The following is a 19,289-nucleotide window of genomic DNA, read 5'->3' as shown; positions in this document are numbered from 1 at the left end:
AGACTGGTGATGATTAGCTGCTACATTGGAACAAAATTTTATAAACAAAAAGGCCTACAGCAAACAAATTTTTTAAAAAGTGCTATAACAAAGAAACACAACAACAACAACAAAAATACCTATTAGCTATATACCTATATATACCAGCTGTTTTTTTTTTTTCTCTTTAGGTCTACAAATGCATGAGTTCTTTATCAAAAGGCCACTCTGTCAAAAAAACACAAGGTGTTTATAAAGTCTTCTTTAGAGTGCTAGATCATCTCTGGTTGAGAATGCTTTTGCTTTAGAAGGTGCTCTAGTACTACTGTGGCACTAGTGTCTGGGGACACTGGCAATGTTGTAAAGGTAGGCATGAAATCTGCAATGGGTTTAAAAAGAGGATGCCCACGTCCACCAAGTCCAACCCCAGCTAGGTTACTAAGAGGCACAGCTGCCGAACGGGGAACCAAGAATGGATTCCCGTTGGTGCTTCTACCTCCTCTGAATTTGGCTGCATCTTTAACATTTCCTGGTACATTTCCACCTTGCTCTCTCCTTCCTGGTGAGTCTGGACAGTCCATGGCATGAGCAGAGAGTTTGGGTGGTGGGGCAGAGGGATGAGATTCCATTTCCAGAAATTTGACAAAGAGTTCTGAAAAAGAACTACTAAGCATAGGTTGTTGAGTTGGTCTCAAAGGTATGTTGGGGACACTTTTCGGTGCCCCTCCAAGCCAACTGGTCATCCACTTAGTAACACCACCGGAATCTTCACTCAACAACTGCTCCATTTCCTCCTTTGGAATGTCCAGAATGCTTCCCATTAACTGCAAGGCTTCTCGGCGTTTACCTTTGGGTGTATGGAAATGACCAATAAAAAGGTTTCTCATGAGGACTTTGTCCACTTGTCCTTCTGGGCTGTTTGCGAAAGTTGACAATTTCTTTTGGGCCTTGTGCAACATTTCTTTTCCGAGCTCGTTTTGTCTTTTAAGTTCTTGGATCTGTTGTTCCTTCCGATCTACCTCTTCTGTAAGTCTGGAAGCAGAATGCAACATAGCATTTGCTTCATCCAAACGTTCCTGCAATGATGATACTTGTCCTTCTAGTTTTTCTGCCTTGTTCTTCCATTCTGCTATCAACTGTTTTTCTTTTGCTAATTCAGCAGAATACATTGCTTTCTCTTCTTCTTGGAAATGTTCGAGAACCCTCTGCAGGTTCGTTGATGACAGGGCATACTGCCTTACTCTTGCCTGGGAGAGCGAAAGCTGCAGTGCATTCTCATCCCTCTGTTGAGAGACCATCCTCAACTGTTCCTGCAGTGACTCTATCTGCACGCTGGCTTGATGACTTGCCTTAGAAGATGAAACTAGCTTTTCCTCCAAAAGCGTGACTTCCTTTCTCAGTTTAGTCTCTTGGTCCTCTGCAGCCAGAATGTCCTGGGTGTAAGACTCTTCTGATTCCAAGAGATGGCTGCGTAGCCTTTCTAGCTCCCGGTTCAAGCGTAGTTCTTTGTCACGGTACTGTTGGACCTCCTGCTGGAGAGTACTGTTTTCCATCTGTTCTTGTTTTAGTGCTACGATGACTTGGTCTCGTTCTTGCTGAAACATAACTGTCTTCTCCTGCAGTGATGCAACTGCGTTTGAAAGCTGACTTACTTCCCCAGCTTCTCCCTCTTCTTTTTCTTGTAACATTTGCTCAAAAGCAAGAGCTTTCTCCTTCATTGACTCACACTCCAATTCTTTTTCTCCCAGCCTCACAGAGAACTTCGAGTTTGTCTCTTGTAGTGCTTGACACTCCCTTTCCTTTTCTTTGGATGCTACTCTCAACTTTTCATTTTCCCCTTTTAATTTCGAAAAGTCCACTTCGAAAATCAATATTCTGTCCTTTAGGTCTGATACCGTTTGCTTCAACAACTCCTTTTCGTTCCATAGGTCACGTTGTTCACTTCCACTTTCTCTATTGAGGCTTTTTACATTTGCTTCTTGAAAAATATCAGAATTCTCTGTTTGAGCATTGAGTCTTTCTCCAGGCAACTGGGCTTGTACTTGTTCAATCGTTTTCTGCAAGTTCTTAATTTCCTCATCTTTTTCTAAAATTAACTGGATATGCGCAGCATTCATCTGCTCATATTGGTATTTAAGGTCATCCATTTCCTTCTTCTGCTCCTGTAAAGACTGAAGGAGTCGCATTTTACGCTTGTTTTGATTTGTAATTATCTTTTGATGGTGTTTAATTTCATCTTCCAGATGATTTTTGACTATTTTCAGTTGAGATATCTCTGATTCTAGTTCTGGGAGACCATCTAGGGTTTTAGGCTCAGCCACAGGGACAACTCGATTCTGCTGTTCCTTAAGGCTCTCCAATTCTTCTTGCAGATGGTTGTTTTCTGCTGTCATGGAGCCAAGACTTCTGTCCTTTTCTTCTATGGTTTGCCTTAAAGTTTCATTTTCTCTTAAGGCCTGAGAACACTCATCTAAATCCTTTTGTAGTTCTGAACATTTTTCTTCAAGTTTTTCAATAAAAACTTCTTTCTCCTTTATAAGTTGTATCAATTGCTTCTGTTCTTCAACATGAGGTGCCAGAATTTCCTCAGTTTCTTTTGGATCAGTAGTCATTGGCTCATTATTCTTTTTGAGTCCTGCTATTCCAAAGTCCTTCTCTTGCTTGAGTTGAACTACACAATCAGGTTTCAGCTGTAAGGCAGAGGTATTCAAATGACATGCATTGGAGAGTTCCTCAATAGTCTGCCTGTGATTCTTTGCTTCTTCCAAGAGTCCTGTTTCTGCCTGGTGCAGTTCGGCTTCTATCTCTTCTTTGTCTCTTATTAGAGTCTCCTTGACAGGGTCTTTTTCTTGAGACACTTGATTGTTAGTAGCAATAGATGCTTCCAACTTACGTCTTACATCTTTACATGCTAAAATCAAAATTTCATTCTCCCTTTTGAGATCAACAGCAACTTTCTTTAAATTTTCATTGAGCTCTTCTACTTCTGAAAGATTTTGCCTTAAGTTGCTAACTTCAGCTTCCCTTTCTTTAAGCAAGTCATTCTTCACCTTACTGTTAGAGTCTTCATTCAGAGAACTTTGGAACTTACTCTGACATCCAGACAGCTCACCTTCAGTTTGTCTAATGCGTTCCTTAAGCTCAAGGTTTTCCTGCTGGACGTTGAAGCTATTTTGTTGTGACTTATTCAGCTGATCTACTAAATCTTCTACTTTATCTTCAAGCTTCTGCTTGGTTAAATGCAAATCACTGAGGCTCTGTGCACTCCGACTTAACTTCTCCTTCTGCACATGCAACTCTTTGGAGAGGTTCATTTTATCATCCTCAAGTTGATGAACTCTCTTTTTTTCTTCATCTAGATCTTGTTTCAATTTCTGGATGACAAGGTCTCCTTCATTTTGTTGTTTTGATAGCTCATCTTTTATCAAAATCATGTGCTTTGTAGCTTCCTGATTCTGATGGTCCAGTTCTTCTAACTCACCTAACAGCATTTTCTTTTCATGGATACTCTGATTCAGTTCTTCCTCCTTTGCCTTCAAGTGAAGTTTTAAGTCATGTAATTGGACATTCACATTCATGTCTGTTGAAGCTGTGTTTTTAATTACTTGAGAGTCACAGCTCAATTTTGACAGTGTTATCTGAAGTTCCTCCTTTTCTTGACTCAATGATGACTTCTCTTTTTCTAAAGCTTCCACATGCATTTTAAGTTTCAGATTGTCTTCAGCAAGACTCTGATCCTGGTTTAAAGCGTTTAGTCTCATTATTTCCTTTTCAGCATCAGACAGAGCTCGTTGTAGCCTCAACACTTCTTCCATCGATGAAGAATTTTGTGGAAGGATTGTTCCCTTTTCTGCCAAAGTAGCACTCTGCTCCAAAACTGACATTTCATGCTGATGATCATCTATGTCTGGACTTGGGTTTTGTTCAAGAGTCTTGATAGTATTTTGCAGTTTGAAGATTTCACTGGGGTCAGAATTCTGTGTTCCCTGAGCCTCAGCAATATGCCTCGAATGGCCAACTTTAGATTCAAGTCTTGAAACTTCGATTGACAATCTGTTTATTTCTTGATGGGACGAAATTAGGTCACTAAAGTCCATGTCATCATCAGAAAAGGCTGAAAAATCACTACTGATCCGGGAACCAAGTGGAGCCAGGGCAGTGGTTGTTGGTACACCACAAGCTCCTGAACCTACCCATTGAGCAGCTGCCTGGAGGTTGAACACTTGATCTTGCAGTGCCATCTGTCTTGCTTTCAGATGGCTGGTCTCTACCTCCTTCTGTTGCAGTTGATTTCCGTAACTTGCACACTGATGATTTATTTGCAGCTCTGATGCTTCATGTTTTTCTTCCAGATCAGTACAATACTTTTGAAGTCTTTCATTCTCCGATCTTAATGGAGAATCAGTAGCTCCCATTTCCTTTCTCTGACAATCAGGTAAACCTGCTTCTATGTCTCCTATGACATCCAGAAGCATTTCCCTGGTGAAGCTGGATATATGGTCGGTGAGGGAAGGCAAGTTGTTCCCCACCTGACCCAAGAAGTGGCCCAAGCCTGAGCCCAGGCCTCCAAACCAGGACGACATCGCGGCCACTTTAGTGAGCCAGCGGACCAGCTCTGAAAACCGCGACCCGCACCATCCACTTCTCTCCTCAGAACGTCCTCAAGCGTTGCTGGGGTCAATTATGACTCAAGAAACAGCTCAGAATTCTGAGAAGCGCGGGCTCCTCCGCCAACACCAACCGTCTTGTTCTGCCTGTAAAACCAGAGGCCTGTCCTGGTCTTTGACCAGGGACTGGCAGCCAGTGGCACAGTCACCCCTCACGCCCCACCCACCAGGGGCCTCTGCTTCTTCCCTGGACATTCCTGTCAGCCATTGGCTCCCAGGATTGGGGAGGGCTGGCTGGGAGGAGCTAGAGATACAGGAAAGTGTTCTAGTTTGAGTCCAAAGGCAGTGTGCTCCAGAACCACGAAGTGTAAAGGTCAGGCGAGCGTCAGAAGAAGAGACCACCAAGAGACTATCTCATGCAACGGCAAAGGGTTTATTGACCAGCATGCTGGGGCTCAGAGCTCACTTGAACAGAGCAAAGAGAAAGAGAGAGAGAGCCAAGAGCCCTGAGAACAGCTTATGCAGAGCTTATATACTTTTCTTGGAGAGGGCAGGGAGGGAAGTTACATTTTGCAGTTTGGCAGTTGGGGACAGCACATTCTGGGAACAAGATTAGCAGACAGTTTCTTAAGATTTCAACAGTGTTTTGTTGAGCATACAGAAAAACAGAGTGACAAGTACCTGTTTTATTAACCTTTGATTCCCCACTTTTTCTTTCTGGCTACTTTTAATCATAAAAGTGATTATTGGGGGGTGTCATATTTTGTGTCTGCTAGTGGGGTATATTGTTGTCTGATTACCATAAGTTTGACTTGTTCAATTTGGGCTTGGAGAAAGGAAACTAGACGGTTAAGTAAACAGTGCCCTAGAGTTAGTAACAATATAAGAATTATTAAAGGACCAGCCAGGGCTCATAAAAGCGTAGTTAACCAGGGGAACTGTGTGAACCAAGACTCATACCACCCTTTTTGGGCCTCTCTCTCCCGCTGACGCTCTTCAAGGCGTCTTCTTAGTTTACTCATAGATTTTTTTACCACTCCAGTATGGTGGGCATAAAAACAACATTTTCCCCTCAATGCAGCACAAAGGCCCTCCTCTCTCATGAAGAGGAGGTCCAACCCTCGCCTGTTCCGTAAAACAACTTCAGAGAGAGAGGTTAAAGATTCCTGCAAAGCTGTGATGGAGGTTTCTAATATCTTTAAGTTTTGGTCCATTGCTGTTTCTAATTGGGTCATTTGTTGTGTCCCACGGACCAGGGCAGTGGTTCCTGTGCCCACCCCTGAAGTAACTCCCATTTCTAATAGGATGGCTAAAGTGAGGGATACAGGCTCCCGGCGGAACTGAGTTGTATGTCCCCCCTATTTGATCTTCAAATGAACCTGCGTCATGATAGAGCACTCTGGGAAACATCTGCACCATTACATAATTAATTACATCTGTTGACCATTTTATGAAAACATAAACAATGTTTAAGTATATAGAATTATACTGTTGTAGGGACAGACAAGGCAAGGCATCTAAGATAGCACCGAAGACAGGGAAACAGTCCTATTTGGTTGCAACTGGATTCAGAGGGCATTGTTTCTGCTGTAATCAATTAATCCCCTGAACCCCAAGTTTAGGTAGTTTTAGAATTTTATACTTAACATGTAAGGGAAGGGGCTCAGAAGTTCACAGTCTGCAGAAGTTCACAAAAAGCAGTTTTTGTTTCTGTTTTTTCCTCTGTTCTGGGCAAGTTAACTTTTCAAGGACACCTGGGAGGGGGAGAGCTTTTTCCTCCCTGCCAGCTGTTACCATGGAGTTCAGTTGGTAACTTTTTTATCTTAGAAATGTAGCCATCTCTGTGAAGCCCCAGCTTAAGACCAGAGGCCTTGTTCACATATTTTGTGAAAAACTAGTAAGGGGGTGCTGATTTTTTCCAGCCAGTGCCCAAGTAGAACAGGGCAACATCAAAAGAGGAAATCTATCTACACTGAACTCTTTTATAGGGACTCTTGCTGAAAGTCCTAAAGTCAGCCATGGTGAAAACTTCTGGAAAAGGTCAGTTAAGACTTTTCTTGTGGGCCTGGTACAGAGGGGGAAGACGGGGAAGGCGGAGCTGAGAGCAGCTCCGTGGATAATGGGAAAGGGGTTTGGGATTTTCCTAGTAACAAAAACTTGAGTAGTAGAACAGGTAGAGCAGAGGGGAAGATGGGAGTGAGTATCCCAAAAAGCCTGTGAGGGACTTTAAATGCGGGGTTCCAGGATTGACACTTAATGCCGTCTTACGTAGACAAAGTTTTCCACTTGATATTGGTGTGGAGTTCCTTCGTCCCCAGGTTGGTAGGCAGTGGCCAGCTGTTTCCACAGGTATCGCTGAGTTCTTTTAAGAGCTTTAAGTCTGTCAAGCAAGGGGGTGTGAAAGGAATCGTTAGGTCTTAGAGTTGGGGTTAGGTCCCTTACTGGAGGAGGGGCACCATAGAGAATTTCATAGGGGGTGAGGTTACACAAAGAAACAGAGGGAGTATTTCTTGCATGAAACAGTGCATAAGGCAGGAGCATAGTCCAATCTTTTATGCTGGTCTCTAAGCTTAATTTAGTTAAGGTCTCTTTAATGGTTTTATTTATTTTTTTCTACCTGTCCTGAGCTTTGGGGTCTATAAGCACAATGTAACCTCCAATTAATCCCCAGGGTCCTGGCTAACCCCTGACTTACCTGGGCCATGAACGCCGGTCCATTATCAGACCCTATTACCTTAGGCAGGCCGTATCTTGGAAAAATATCTTTCAGGATCTTTTTAACCACCATTTGCGCCGTTTCTTTTTTTGTGGGGAAGGCTTCAATCCATCCTGAAAATGTATCGTCCTGGAGGAAGCTGCTGCCATCAGTGAACCATAGGATCTCAGGGTGGGGCAGTGGCTGATCCTTTAAATCCTGTCGTATACTGGTTTCTTCTGCCAGTATATGTTGACAGTCATGAGTGACGGGTCCTGATGATTGTTCAGGTAGTAGTGTAGCCGGGTTAAGCGGGGCGGGGGGTCCCAGCTTATTCTGTCCTTGTCGAGCAGCAGGCTCTGATAGTGTGTTATTTTAGAATTTGATAGCCATCTGTCTGGTGGCTGGCGGATGATGCTCTCTAGGGCATGGGGGGCTATAATGGTTAGCTTATGCCCCAGCGTTAACTTTATCAGCATCCTTAATTAGTAGGGCCGCCGCTGCTATAGCTTTTAGGCAATGGGGCCATCCACTAGCCACTGGGTCCCGCTTTTTAGACAAGTAGGCTATAGGCCTTTTTTAGGGTCCTAGAGTCTGAGTGAGCACTCCTCGTGTTATTTTTTTTTTTTCTCTCAATGTAGAGAGTAAAGAGTTTTTTTACATCTGGGAGTGCTAAGGCCGGAGCAGATAGCAGCACCCTTTTGATGTTATCAAAAGTTTGCTGGTGCTCAGGGGTCCATTGGAATTGGGCATCTCCCTTTAACAGCAGGTACAAAGGAGCAGCTAAGGACGCAAACCCAGGTATCCATAACCTGCAAAGCCAGTAGTCCCAAGAAACTCTCTGAGTTGCCTCCTGTTAGATGGGGGTGGTATCTGCACAATGGTATGTTTTCTGGGCTTAGTGAGCCATTGTTTACCACCCCTAAGGGAATAGCCCAGGAAGGTTACTTCTTGCTGGCAAATTTGGGCCTTTTTGGCAGAAGCTCTATACCCGAGTTGAGCAAGCTCGGATAGTAGTGCTTGGGTCCCAGACTCACAGTTTTTTTTTGGTGTCTGCTGCCAGTAGCAGGTCATCCACATATTGAAGTAGGGTGACTTCGGGGTGCGTAGTTCTGAAGTTGTTGAGATCTCTGTTGAGGGCTTCATCAAAGAGAGTGGGGGAGTTTTTGAACCCCTGTGGGAGTTTGGTCCAAGTTAGTTGACCAGATGTTCCGGTTTCTGGGTTTACCCACTCAAAAGCAAACAGCAACTAACTATCTTTATGCAGAGACAAGCAAAAGAAAGCATCTTTTAAGTCCAGAACAGTATACCATTTTCGTTCAGGGTTCAGAGTGCTGAGCAAATTGTACGGATTAGGTACTGTGGGGTGAATGTCCTGCACTCTGTTGTTGATCTCTCTTAGGTCTTGTATGGGGCGATAGTCCCCGGTTCCTGGCTTTTTTACTGGTAGCAGGGGAGTGTTCCAGGCCGATTGACAGGGCCTTAGGACTCCTAAGGCCAGATATTTCTGAATATGGGGCCTTATCCCATCTTTAGCTTCTTTGCTCAGAGGATATTGTTTAATATTAATTGGAGAGGCTGAGGTTTTTAACTCTACCACTATTGGAGGTTGTTTTACGGCTAGGCCTAACCCGGCAGTTTCTGCCCAGGCATCTGGGTAATCTGTTATCCATTTCTGGGATAGCTTGCCTGTTTGATCAGTCATGGGGGCTGTGAAGAGTTGATGTTCATCTTTTACTGACATAGTTAAAGCCATGACTATAGGAGTTTTTACTGAAGGATTTAGAAATTTCATTTGGGGGCCTTTAGGGTTAAAAGCTATTCTGGCCCGGAATTTGGTGAGCAGATCTCTGCCCATCAATGGGGCTGGGCATTCTGGGATCACTAGGAAGGAGTGATGGACTTTTCCTTTTCCCAGGTCCATGGTCCTCTTAGTTGTCCAAGCCCGATATTTACTGCTGTTAGCCCCTTGAACTAGAGACCTTTTAGTTGATAGAGGGCCCAATGGAGCCTTAAGGGCTGAGTATACTGCCCCTGTATCCACTTCAAAGTTTACTGGGGTCCCCTCCCCGACTTTCCTAGTCATCCTCCAGAGTTAGAATGGCTGGCTGGCGTGGCTGTTTCTTTCTAGGGCACTCTTTGGCCCAGTGTCCTTTTTCTCTACAGTCGGCACATTGATCTGAGGCCAGAGGTGGCTTCTGGCGTGGGCCCAGGTATCCCTTTCTGTCTCCCTGTCTCTTAACTTCTGGCCTATTTGTTGTTGTGACCAGGACCTTAGTCAATGTCTTAATCTGTCTTTTGCTTCTCTCATCCTACCTTTGCTCCCTTTCTTTCTCCCTCCTTTGTTCCTTCTCTTCCTCAGTTTCTCTCTTATAGTATACCTTCTCGGCTTCTCTGACTAAATCTCTCAAAGTCGTATCTTGTAATCCATCTAAGCGTTGTAACTTTCTTTTAATATCTAGGGCAGCTTGCCCAATAAAGGCCATCGTGACAGATGCCTTCTGATCCTCTACCTGAGGATCAAAAGGAGTATATCTCCTATATGCCTCCATAATTCTCTCCAGAAACATAGAGGGAGTTTCATTAGGCCCTTGAATAATCTCTCTTACCTTGGCCAAATTAGTTGGCCATCTAGCGGCCATTCCGAGACCCGCTATTAGAGCCCGGCGATAAGTGGACAGATGCTCCCTACCTTCAAAGGTGTTGGGGTCCCAGTTGGGTCGGTTCAAGGGGAAGTCGGCTTCGATTATGTTGGGAAGTTGTGTCGGTTGCCCATCTGGTCCGAGGATATTTTTTTTAGCTTCCAGGAGGATTCTCTCTCGTTCCTCTGTCATGAAGAGAGTGCCTAAGAGTTGTTGGCAGTCATCCCAAGTAGGCTGGTGTGAAAACATCAATGACTCAATCAGACCTGTGAGCCGGGTGGGGTCCTTGGAAAAAGGGGGATTATTATTTTTTCAGTTATATAGATCTGAAGAGGAGAAAGGCCAATACTGGTAGGCTTGTATTTCTTCACCATGGTTATCCTCTATCATTGGCCCGTAAGGGCAGAGGGGAAGTATCACGGGGGCTTCAGAGTTTTTAATCATTCACTGCCGGCGAGTTCCTTTAGCTGGGCCAGCCTCCTCTAGGGGAGGAGGGGCTGTGTGTGCCATGGGGAAGTTATCTGGAGGGCGCTGGGCCGGCTTAACCTCCTCCAATGGTGGAGGGGCTGAGTCAGCAGCAGGGGAATCACTTAGAGGGTGTTGGGGGTTGGGGGATAAGGGCAGGGGATAAGGAGGAGGAGGAGAGTCCAATAGAGTCAAATCTTGAGACTCAGGGAGAACAGAGGGTGGAGGAGGAGCAGAGGGTTTGAGAGATAGAATCGTGGGGGGAGGAGTAGGAGTGGGGACAGGGACAAGAAAAGGCTTCACCCATGGAGGAGGAGATTCACAGAGGTCCTGATAAGTTAAGATATACGGCTGTTGATCTGGATGGCTATGTGGCCCCAGCTGAAAGACAAAGACAAAATTTCTGATTCTTTAAATTACTGGGGAGTAGAAAGATCCTTCTGGGGGCCATCCGACTCCAAAAGTGGGCCATTCTGAGGCACAGAGAGTCTGCCAGGTCTGGCGTTTTACTGAAAAAGAAAGATTCTGAGCCCTTAAGCGGACTTCGGTCCAGTGATCAAGGGTCAGGGACAGAGGCGTGAAATGGTTCTGTCCCATAATGAAAGTTACTTGAACAAAGACAGGGACAATACAAATGAGTGACACAAACACAGACACACAAGTAAACGTGTAACACAAGTTCAGAGGCAAAGATTAAAAACAGACAGTGAATTTAACCTGAGAGAACAAATTGCCGGCAAGACCAGACGTGTTGGCAGCAGAATATACCAGATGAGGGCGCTTCCGTCCCTCTACCAGATGAGGGCGCTTCCGTCCCTCCCAGAGTCCTTCAAGGCGTCCCTTGAAGGACATGGCCTGTGGCTTCTGGACACGTCTGTCCACCACCGCCAGGGGGAGCTCACGCTCTCCTCCGGCAGCCACCCTGCCAACCCAAACCGAAAAACCAGAAAAGCACTGAGAGCTCACGCTCTCCTCCTGAGACCAGAAACAAAACCCTGAGCAATCACAAAGGAAAAACAAGCAGGAGAAAAAGGAGGAAAAAAAGAGGAGGAAGAAGATAAGGCGCCATACTTACCCTGAGAGGAGCCCGTTGGGGATCCCTGGTCCACCGCTGCCAGATCTCATGGAACCTCCAAAATGTAAAGGTCAGGCGAGAGTCGGAGGAAGAGACCACCAAGAGACTATCTCATGCAACGGCAAAGGGTTTACTGACCAGCATGCTGGGGCTCAGAGCTCACTTGAACAGAGCAAAGAGAAAGAGAACGAGAGCCAAGAGCCCTGAGAACAGCTTATGCAGAGCATATATACTTTTCTTGGAGAGGGCAGGGAGAGAAGTTACATTTTGCAGTTTGGCAGTTGGGGACAGCACATTCTGGGAACAAGATTAGCAGACAGTTTCTTAAGATTTCAAAAGCGTTTTGTTGAGCATACAGAAAAACAGAGTGACAAGTACCTGTTTTATTAACCTTTCAGAAGAATCAGCCTTATAGATGAAATCCACAGGTACTTCACTGGAGAGTTCCCTCTTGTCAGGGAGAGGTGGACTTTTTGTTGCATTCAGGCCAGTTGCATTTCGTTGACAAGGTGAGGTCTCGCTCCATTACAGAGTGCAATCTAATGAACTAAAAGTCCCCTGATTCAATAGTAAATCTCACTCCATGACACCAGCACAGACACACCCAGAATCTTATTTCGCCAAATATCTGGGCCTCATAGCCCAGACAAGTTAACATAAAATTAACCACCACAACGTCTTAATCATTCTCAGAATTCAAATGATAATATTGATGAAATGTCACAAAAGAACCATTTTTACCCTTTCCAAAAATAAATTCTTGCTCTTTTTTTATATTTAAATTTATTTTTAGCATATAATAGTTGCCCTTATTAATGGGAGTCAGTGTGATATTTCTATATATGCATACACTCAGCATGATCATATCCAACCTCTATTTACCCACCCTATATCCCTTCTCAACCTCTATTGGTCACTATTCTACATTCAGGTCACCCTTTTTAATATTTCAGATATGAGAGAGAATATATGGGTCTTATCTTTCTGTGTCTGGCCTATTTTGCTTAACATAATGTCCTCCAGTTCTATCAATTTTGCTGTAAATGTCAAGAGCCAATTCTTCTTTGTAGCAGAATAATATTCCCTTGTGTAAATATACTACATTGTCTTTATCTCCTCATCTATTGATAACCACATGTTCTCATTCAATATCTTAGCTACTGTGAATAACACAGCATGGGCATGCAGATATCCCTTTGGTATGCTGATTTCTTTTCCTGTGGATATGTACCCAGAAGGAGGATAGCTGGGTCATAGAGCATATCTAATTTAAGTTTTTTGAGAAAACTTCTGCTCTCTATAATGATCCTACCAATTTAAATTCCCACCAAGAGAGTGTAAGTGTTCTTTTTCTCTCACATCGTCACAAACATTTATTAATTTTAGGGTTTATTGTTAATAATAGACCTTCTAACTGGAGTGATATGGTATCTCATTGTAGTTTTTATCTTGATTTCCCTGATGGCTAATGATATTGAGTGGGTTTTTTTTTTCATGTATTTTTTACTGTTTGTACTTCTTTGAGATATGTCTATTCACAAATCATTTGTCCAATGTTTAATTGGATTGTTTTTAGTTTTTTTGAGGTCATTATACATTCTAGGTATTAACCCTTTGTGAGACACATAGCTGGCAAGTCTTTTTCCCATTCCATGGCTTGTCTCATTCTGTTGACTGTTTCTTTAGCTGTGCAGAAGGTTTTTCAATTTAATATATCAACTTTGTCAATTTTTGCTTTTGTTTCTTGTGTTTTTGTGGTTCTATCCAGAAAATTGTTGCTTGAACCAGTTTTTTATTTCTCCATATTTTCTCCTAGTAGTTTTAGAGTTTTCAGGTTTTACATTTAAGCCTGTGTGCATTTTGAATTTAATTTTGTACATGGAAAGAGGAATCAAGATTCAATCATCTGTATGTGGATATCCATTTTTAGCATCATTTATTGAAGAGGTGGTCCTTTACCAAATGTTTTCTTTTTTCGAAACTTTTTTGGAAACTTTGTTAAGAATCAGCAGATATAGATGCATGGATACATCTATATCTATCTATAAATACACATATATATGTACACACACATACAGAGAGAGAGAGAGAGAGAGAGAAGGAGTGTGTCTCTATTCTGTAGCATTGGTCATTGTATCTATTCTTATGCAAATACTATGCTGTTTTGGTTGCTATGGTACTGTAGTATGTCTTGAAATAAGTTATTGTGATGCTTACAGCCTTTGAGTATTTTTTTTTTCTCAAGATTTCATTAGCTCTTCAGGGTCTTTCGTGCTTCCATATGAATTTTAGAATTTTCTTCTCTAGTTCTGTGAGAAATATCTTTCATATTTTAATGGGAATGGCTTTTAATCTGTAAATTGCTTAAGGTGTTATTGCTGAAGGAATATATGCTTAAGGTATTATTACCAGCACTAATTCTTCCGATCCATGAGCATGGAAAGTTTCTTATTTATTTTGTATCTTCTTCAATTTCCATAATCAGTGTGTGGTAGATGTCTTTTGTTCTTTGCTGTTTTGTTTGCTGTTGTAAAGATTAGTGAATGAGATTGTTTTTATTATTTGGTTCTCAGCACATTCATTATTGGTGTATAAAAATCTCACTGATTTTTGTATATTGATTTGTATCTTGCTGCCTTAATGACTTTATCCATTCTAATAGTCTTTTGGTGGAATCTTTGGGGTTTTTTTTTATATATATATTTAAACATATCGGCTGCAGACACAAATAATTTGACTTCTCTCCTTTCAATTTGTTTGCCCTTTATTTCTCTTATTTCGTTATTCTTTTTTTTATTTTTTTTCCATCTTTTATACATTTGATTCATGTGAGTTATGCTTTTCCATTTTTACCCCAAATACAAATTGCAGAATCACATCAGTTATACATTCACAATGTTTACATAATGCCATATTAGTGACTGTTGTATTCTGCTGTCTTTCCTATCCCCTACTATCCCCCCTCCTCTCCCCTCCCATCTTCCCTCTCTACCTTATCTGTTGTTGTTCCGTTCTCTCCCCCCTTTTCCCTCACAACCTCATATATGTGATTTCGTATAACGATGTGGTTTTCCTTCCTTTTCCATGCAATTTCCCTTCCCTCTCCCTTTCCCTCCCTTCATTCGTCTCAGTTTAATGTTAATCTTTTCCTCATGCTCTTTCCCCCTGTTCAGTTCTTAGTTGCTCTCCTTAAATCAAAGAAGACATTTGGCATTTGTTTTTTAAGGATTGGCTAGCTTCACTTAGCATAATCTGCTCTAATGCCATCCATTTCCCTGCAAATTCCATGATTTTGTCATTTTTAGTGCTGCATAATACTCCATTGTGTATAGATGCCACATTTTTTTTAATCCATTCATCTATTGAAGGGCATCTAGGTTGGTTCCACAGTCTAGCTATTGTGAATTGTGCTGCTATGATCATTGATGTGGCAGTATCCCTATAGTATGCTCTTTTAAGGTCCTCAGGGAATAGTCCGAGGAGGGCGATAGCTGGGTCAAATGGTGGTTCCATTCCCAGCTTTCCCAGGAATCTCCATACTGCTTTCCATACTGGCAGCCACAATTTGCAGTCCCACCAGCAATGCACAAGTGTACCCTTTTCCCCACAACCTCGCCAGCACTTATTGTTGTTTGACTTCCTAATGGCTGCCAGTCTTAATGGAGTGAGATGGTATCTTAGGGTGGTTTTGATTTGCATTTCTCTGACTGCTAGAGATGGTGAGCATTTTTTCATGTACTTATTGATTGATTGTATGTCCTCTTCTGAGAAGTGTCTGTGCAGGTCCTTGGCCCATTTGTTGATTGGGTTATTTGTTATCTTATTGTTTAATTTTTTGAGTTCTTTGTATATTCTGGAAATTAGGGCTCTATCTGAAGTGTGGGGAGTAAAGATTTGTTCCCAGGATGTAGGCTTCCTATTTACTTCTCTTATTGTTTCTCTTGCTGAGAAAAAACTTTTTAGTTTAAGTAAGTCCCATTTGTTTATTCTTGTTATTAACTCTTGGGCTATGGGCGTCCTATTAAGGAATTTGGAGCCTGACCCCACAATATGTAGATCGGAGCCATCTTTTTCTTCTATCAGGTGCAGGGTCTCGGATTTGATATCAAGCTCCTTGATCCATTTTGAGTTAACTTTTGTGCATGGCGAGAGAAAGGGATTCAGTTTCATTTTGTTGCATATGGATTTCCAATTTTCCCAGCACCATTTGTTGAAGATGCTATCCTTCCTCCATTGCATGATTTTAGCCCCTTTATCAAATATAAGAAAGTTGTAATTTTGTGGATTGGTTTCTGTGTCCTCTATTCTGTACCATTGATTCACCTGCCTGTTTTGGTACCAGTACCACGCTGTTTTTGTTACTATTGCTCTGTAGTACAGTTTGAACTCTGGTATCGCTATACCTCCAGATTCACACTTCCTGCCTAGAATTGTTTTTGCTATTCTGGGTCTTTTGTTATTCCATATGAATTTCATGATTGCTTTATCTATTTCTACAAGAAATGCCGTTGGGATTTTGATTGGCATCGCATTAAACCTGTAGAGAACTTTGGGTAATATCGGCATTTTGATAATGTTAGTTCTGCCTATCCATGAACAGGGTACATTTTTACATCTTCTAAGATCTTCTTCTATCTATCTCTTTAGGGTTCTATAGTTTTCATTGTATAAATCTTTCACCTCTTTTGTTAGGTTGATTCCCAAGTATTTTATTTTTTTTGAGGATATTGTGAATGGAATGGTTTTCCTCATTTCCATTTCAGAAGTTTTGTTGCTGATATACAGGAATGCCTTTGATTTATGCGTGTTGATTTTATATCCTGCCACTTTGCTGAATTCATTTATTAACTCTAGCAGTTTCTTTGTAGACCCTTTTGGGTCTGTTAAGTATATTATCATGTCATCTGCAAATAGTGATAGTTTAAGTTCTTCTTTTCCTATTTTTATGCCTTTAATTTCTTTTGTCTGTCTGATTGCTCTGGCTAGTGTTTCAAGAACTAAATTGAATAGAAGTGGTGAGAGAGGGCATCCCTGTCTAGTTCCAGATTTTAGAGGGAATGCCTTCAGTTTTTCTCCATTTCGAATGATGTTAGCCTGAGGCTTAGCATATATAGCTTTTACAATGTTAAGGTAAGTTCCTATTATCCCTAGTTTTTCTAGTGTTTTGAACATAAAGGGATGCTGTACTTTATCAAATGCTTTTTCTGCATCTATTGAGATGATCATATGGTTCTTATCCTTAAGTCTATTGATGTGGTGAATAACATTTATTGATTTCCGTATATTGAACCAGCCTTGCATCCCAGGGATGAATCCTACTTGATCATGGTGTACAATTTTTTTGATGTGCTTTTGCATTCGATTCGCCAGGATTTTATTGAGAATTTTTGCATCTAAGTTCATTAGAGATATTGGTCTATAGTTTTCTTTCTTTGAAGTGTCTTTGTCTGGTTTTGGGATCAGGGTTATGTTGGCCTCATAGAATAAATTTGGAAGAGCTCCTTCTTTTTCTATTTCTTGAAATAGCTTGAAAAGTATTGGTATTAATTCTTCTTTGAAGGTTTTGTAGAACTCTGCTGTATACCCATCCGGTCCCGGGCTTTTCTTAGTTGGTAGTCTTTTGATGGCCTCTTCAATTTCTTCTTTTGTTATTGGTCTGTTTAACTTGTGAGTGTCTTCCTGACTCAATCTGGGCAGATCACATGACTTAAGAAATTTATCGGTATCTTCACTATCTTCTATTTTATTGGAATATAGGGTTTCAAAATACTTTTTAATTATCTTCTGTATTTCTGTAGTGTCTGTTGTGATATTGCCTTTTTCATCCCATATGTTAGTAATTTGCGTTCTCTCTCTTCTTCTCTTCGTTAGCATGGCTAAGGGTCTGTCGATCTTATTTATTTTTTCAAAGAATCAACTTTTAGTTTTATCAATTTTTTCAATGGTTTTTTTTTTTTGTTTCAATTTCATTGATTTCCGCTCTGATTTTAATTATTTCTTGTCTTCTGCTATATTTGCTGTTATTTTGTTCTTCTTTTTCTAAGGTTTTAAGATGTAGTGTGAGTTCATTTATTTGTTGGTTTTTTCTTTTTTTGAGGAATGAACCCCAGGAAATGAATTTCCCTCTTAAAACTGCTTTCATTGTGTCCCATAGATTCCGGTATGTTGTGTCTGTATTGTCGTTTATCTCTAGGAATTTTTTGATTTCCTCCTTTATATCTTCTGTAACCCATTGATCATTCAGTAACATATTGTTCATTTTCCAGGTGATGCAAGATTTTTCCTTCCTTCTTTTATCATTGATTTCCAGTTTCATTCCATTATGGTCAGATATGGTGCATGGTATTATCTCCACACCTTTATATTTACTGAGAGTCGCCCTATGACATAATATATGGTCTATCTTTGAGTAGGATCCATGTGCTGCTGAGAAGAATGTGTATCCACTTGATGACGGTTGATATATTCTATATATGTTGGTTAAGTCTAGGTTATTGATTGTGTTATTGAGTTTTATAGTTTCTTTGTTCAGCTTTTGTCTAGAGGATCTATCCAATGGCGAGAGTGGTGTGTTTAAGTCCCCCATAATAATTGTGTTGTGGTCTATTTGACTCTTGAACTTGAGGAGAGTTTGTTTTATGAACGTTGCAGCACCATTGTTTGGTGCATACAAATTGATAATTGTTATGTCTTGATGGTGGATGGTTCCTTTTAACAGTATATAGTGTCCTTCTTTATCCCTTTTGATTACCTTAGGTTTGAAGTTTACTTTATTCGATATGAGAATGGCCACTCCTGCTTGCTTCCGAGGGCCATGTGAGTGGTATGATTTTTCCCAACCTTTCACCTTCAGTCTGTATATGTCTTTTCCTATCATGTGAGTCTCCTGAAGGCAGCATATTGTTGGATTTGTTTTTTTAATCCAGGTTACTAGCCTATGTCTCTTGATTGGTGAATCTAAGCCATTAACATTCAAGGTTACAATTGAAATATGGTTTGTACTTCCAGTCATGTTTATTTATTTATTTATTTATTTTAGATTGGTTAGTTTTCCCTTTTTGGTTATTTTTCTTCCCCTTTACTGAGATACCTCCCACTGTTAGTTTTGGGTGCTATTTTTCAATTCCTCTTCTTATAATATTTTGTTCAACATACTTTGCAGTGCTGGTTTTCTAGCTGCGAATTCTTTTAGCTTTTGTTTATCATGAAATATTTTAATTTCATTGTCAAATCTGAAGCTTAGTTTTGCTGGATACAGGATTCTTGGTTGGAATCCATTATTTTTCAGTGTTTGAAATACGTTGTTCCAGGATCTTCTCGCTTTCAAAGTCTGTGATGAAAAGTCAGTCGTTAACCTAATTGGTTTACCCCTAAATGTAATCTACCTCCTTTCTCTCGTAGCTTTTAGTATTCTCTCCTTGTCCTGTATGTTAGCTATCTTCATAATTATGTGTCTTGGAGTTGGTCTATTATGGTTTTGGATGTTTGGGGTCCTGTAAGCTTCCAGGATTTGGCAATTCATTCTATCTTTCATCTCTGGGAAGTTTTCTAGTATTATCTCTCTTAGTATGCTATCCATTCCTTTGTACTGAATCTCTGTGCCTTCTTCTATCCCAATGACTCTCAGATTTGGTCTTTTGATGAGGTCCCATATCTCTTGGATAGATTGCTCGTGAGATTTCAGCATCTTTTCTGTGTTGACTATATTCTTTTCAATTTGATAAAATTTGTCTTCATTATCTGATGTTCTGACTTCTACTTGATCTAGTCTGTTTGTAATATTCTCATTAGCGCTTTTAATCTGATTTACGGTTTCTTGCATTTCT

The 19,289-nt window shown here is 41.2% G+C and overlaps 1 protein-coding gene across 1 annotated transcript in view; it reads right to left on the bottom strand.

Moving 5' to 3' along the window:
• Positions 1-251: 251 nt before the first annotated feature.
• LOC143407292 (uncharacterized) overlaps positions 252-19,289 on the bottom strand; it is a 45,611-nt gene continuing 26,573 nt past the window's right edge. Inside the window, exons 3-5 of the mRNA XM_077110280.1 lie at positions 4,721-4,890; positions 2,533-4,639; positions 252-2,409 (exon numbers count right to left, since the gene is read on the bottom strand). Of these exons, the coding sequence (XP_076966395.1) occupies positions 252-2,409; positions 2,533-4,639; positions 4,721-4,890 (4,435 nt within the window). The remainder of the gene's footprint in view (positions 2,410-2,532; positions 4,640-4,720; positions 4,891-19,289) is intronic.

The sequence above is a fragment of the Callospermophilus lateralis genome, chromosome 9, assembly GCF_048772815.1.
Source record: "Callospermophilus lateralis isolate mCalLat2 chromosome 9, mCalLat2.hap1, whole genome shotgun sequence".
Taxonomy (NCBI): domain Eukaryota; kingdom Metazoa; phylum Chordata; class Mammalia; order Rodentia; family Sciuridae; genus Callospermophilus; species Callospermophilus lateralis.
Note: the sequence above shows the minus strand (reverse complement) of the source record. Positions and strands in the feature narration are given on the sequence as shown.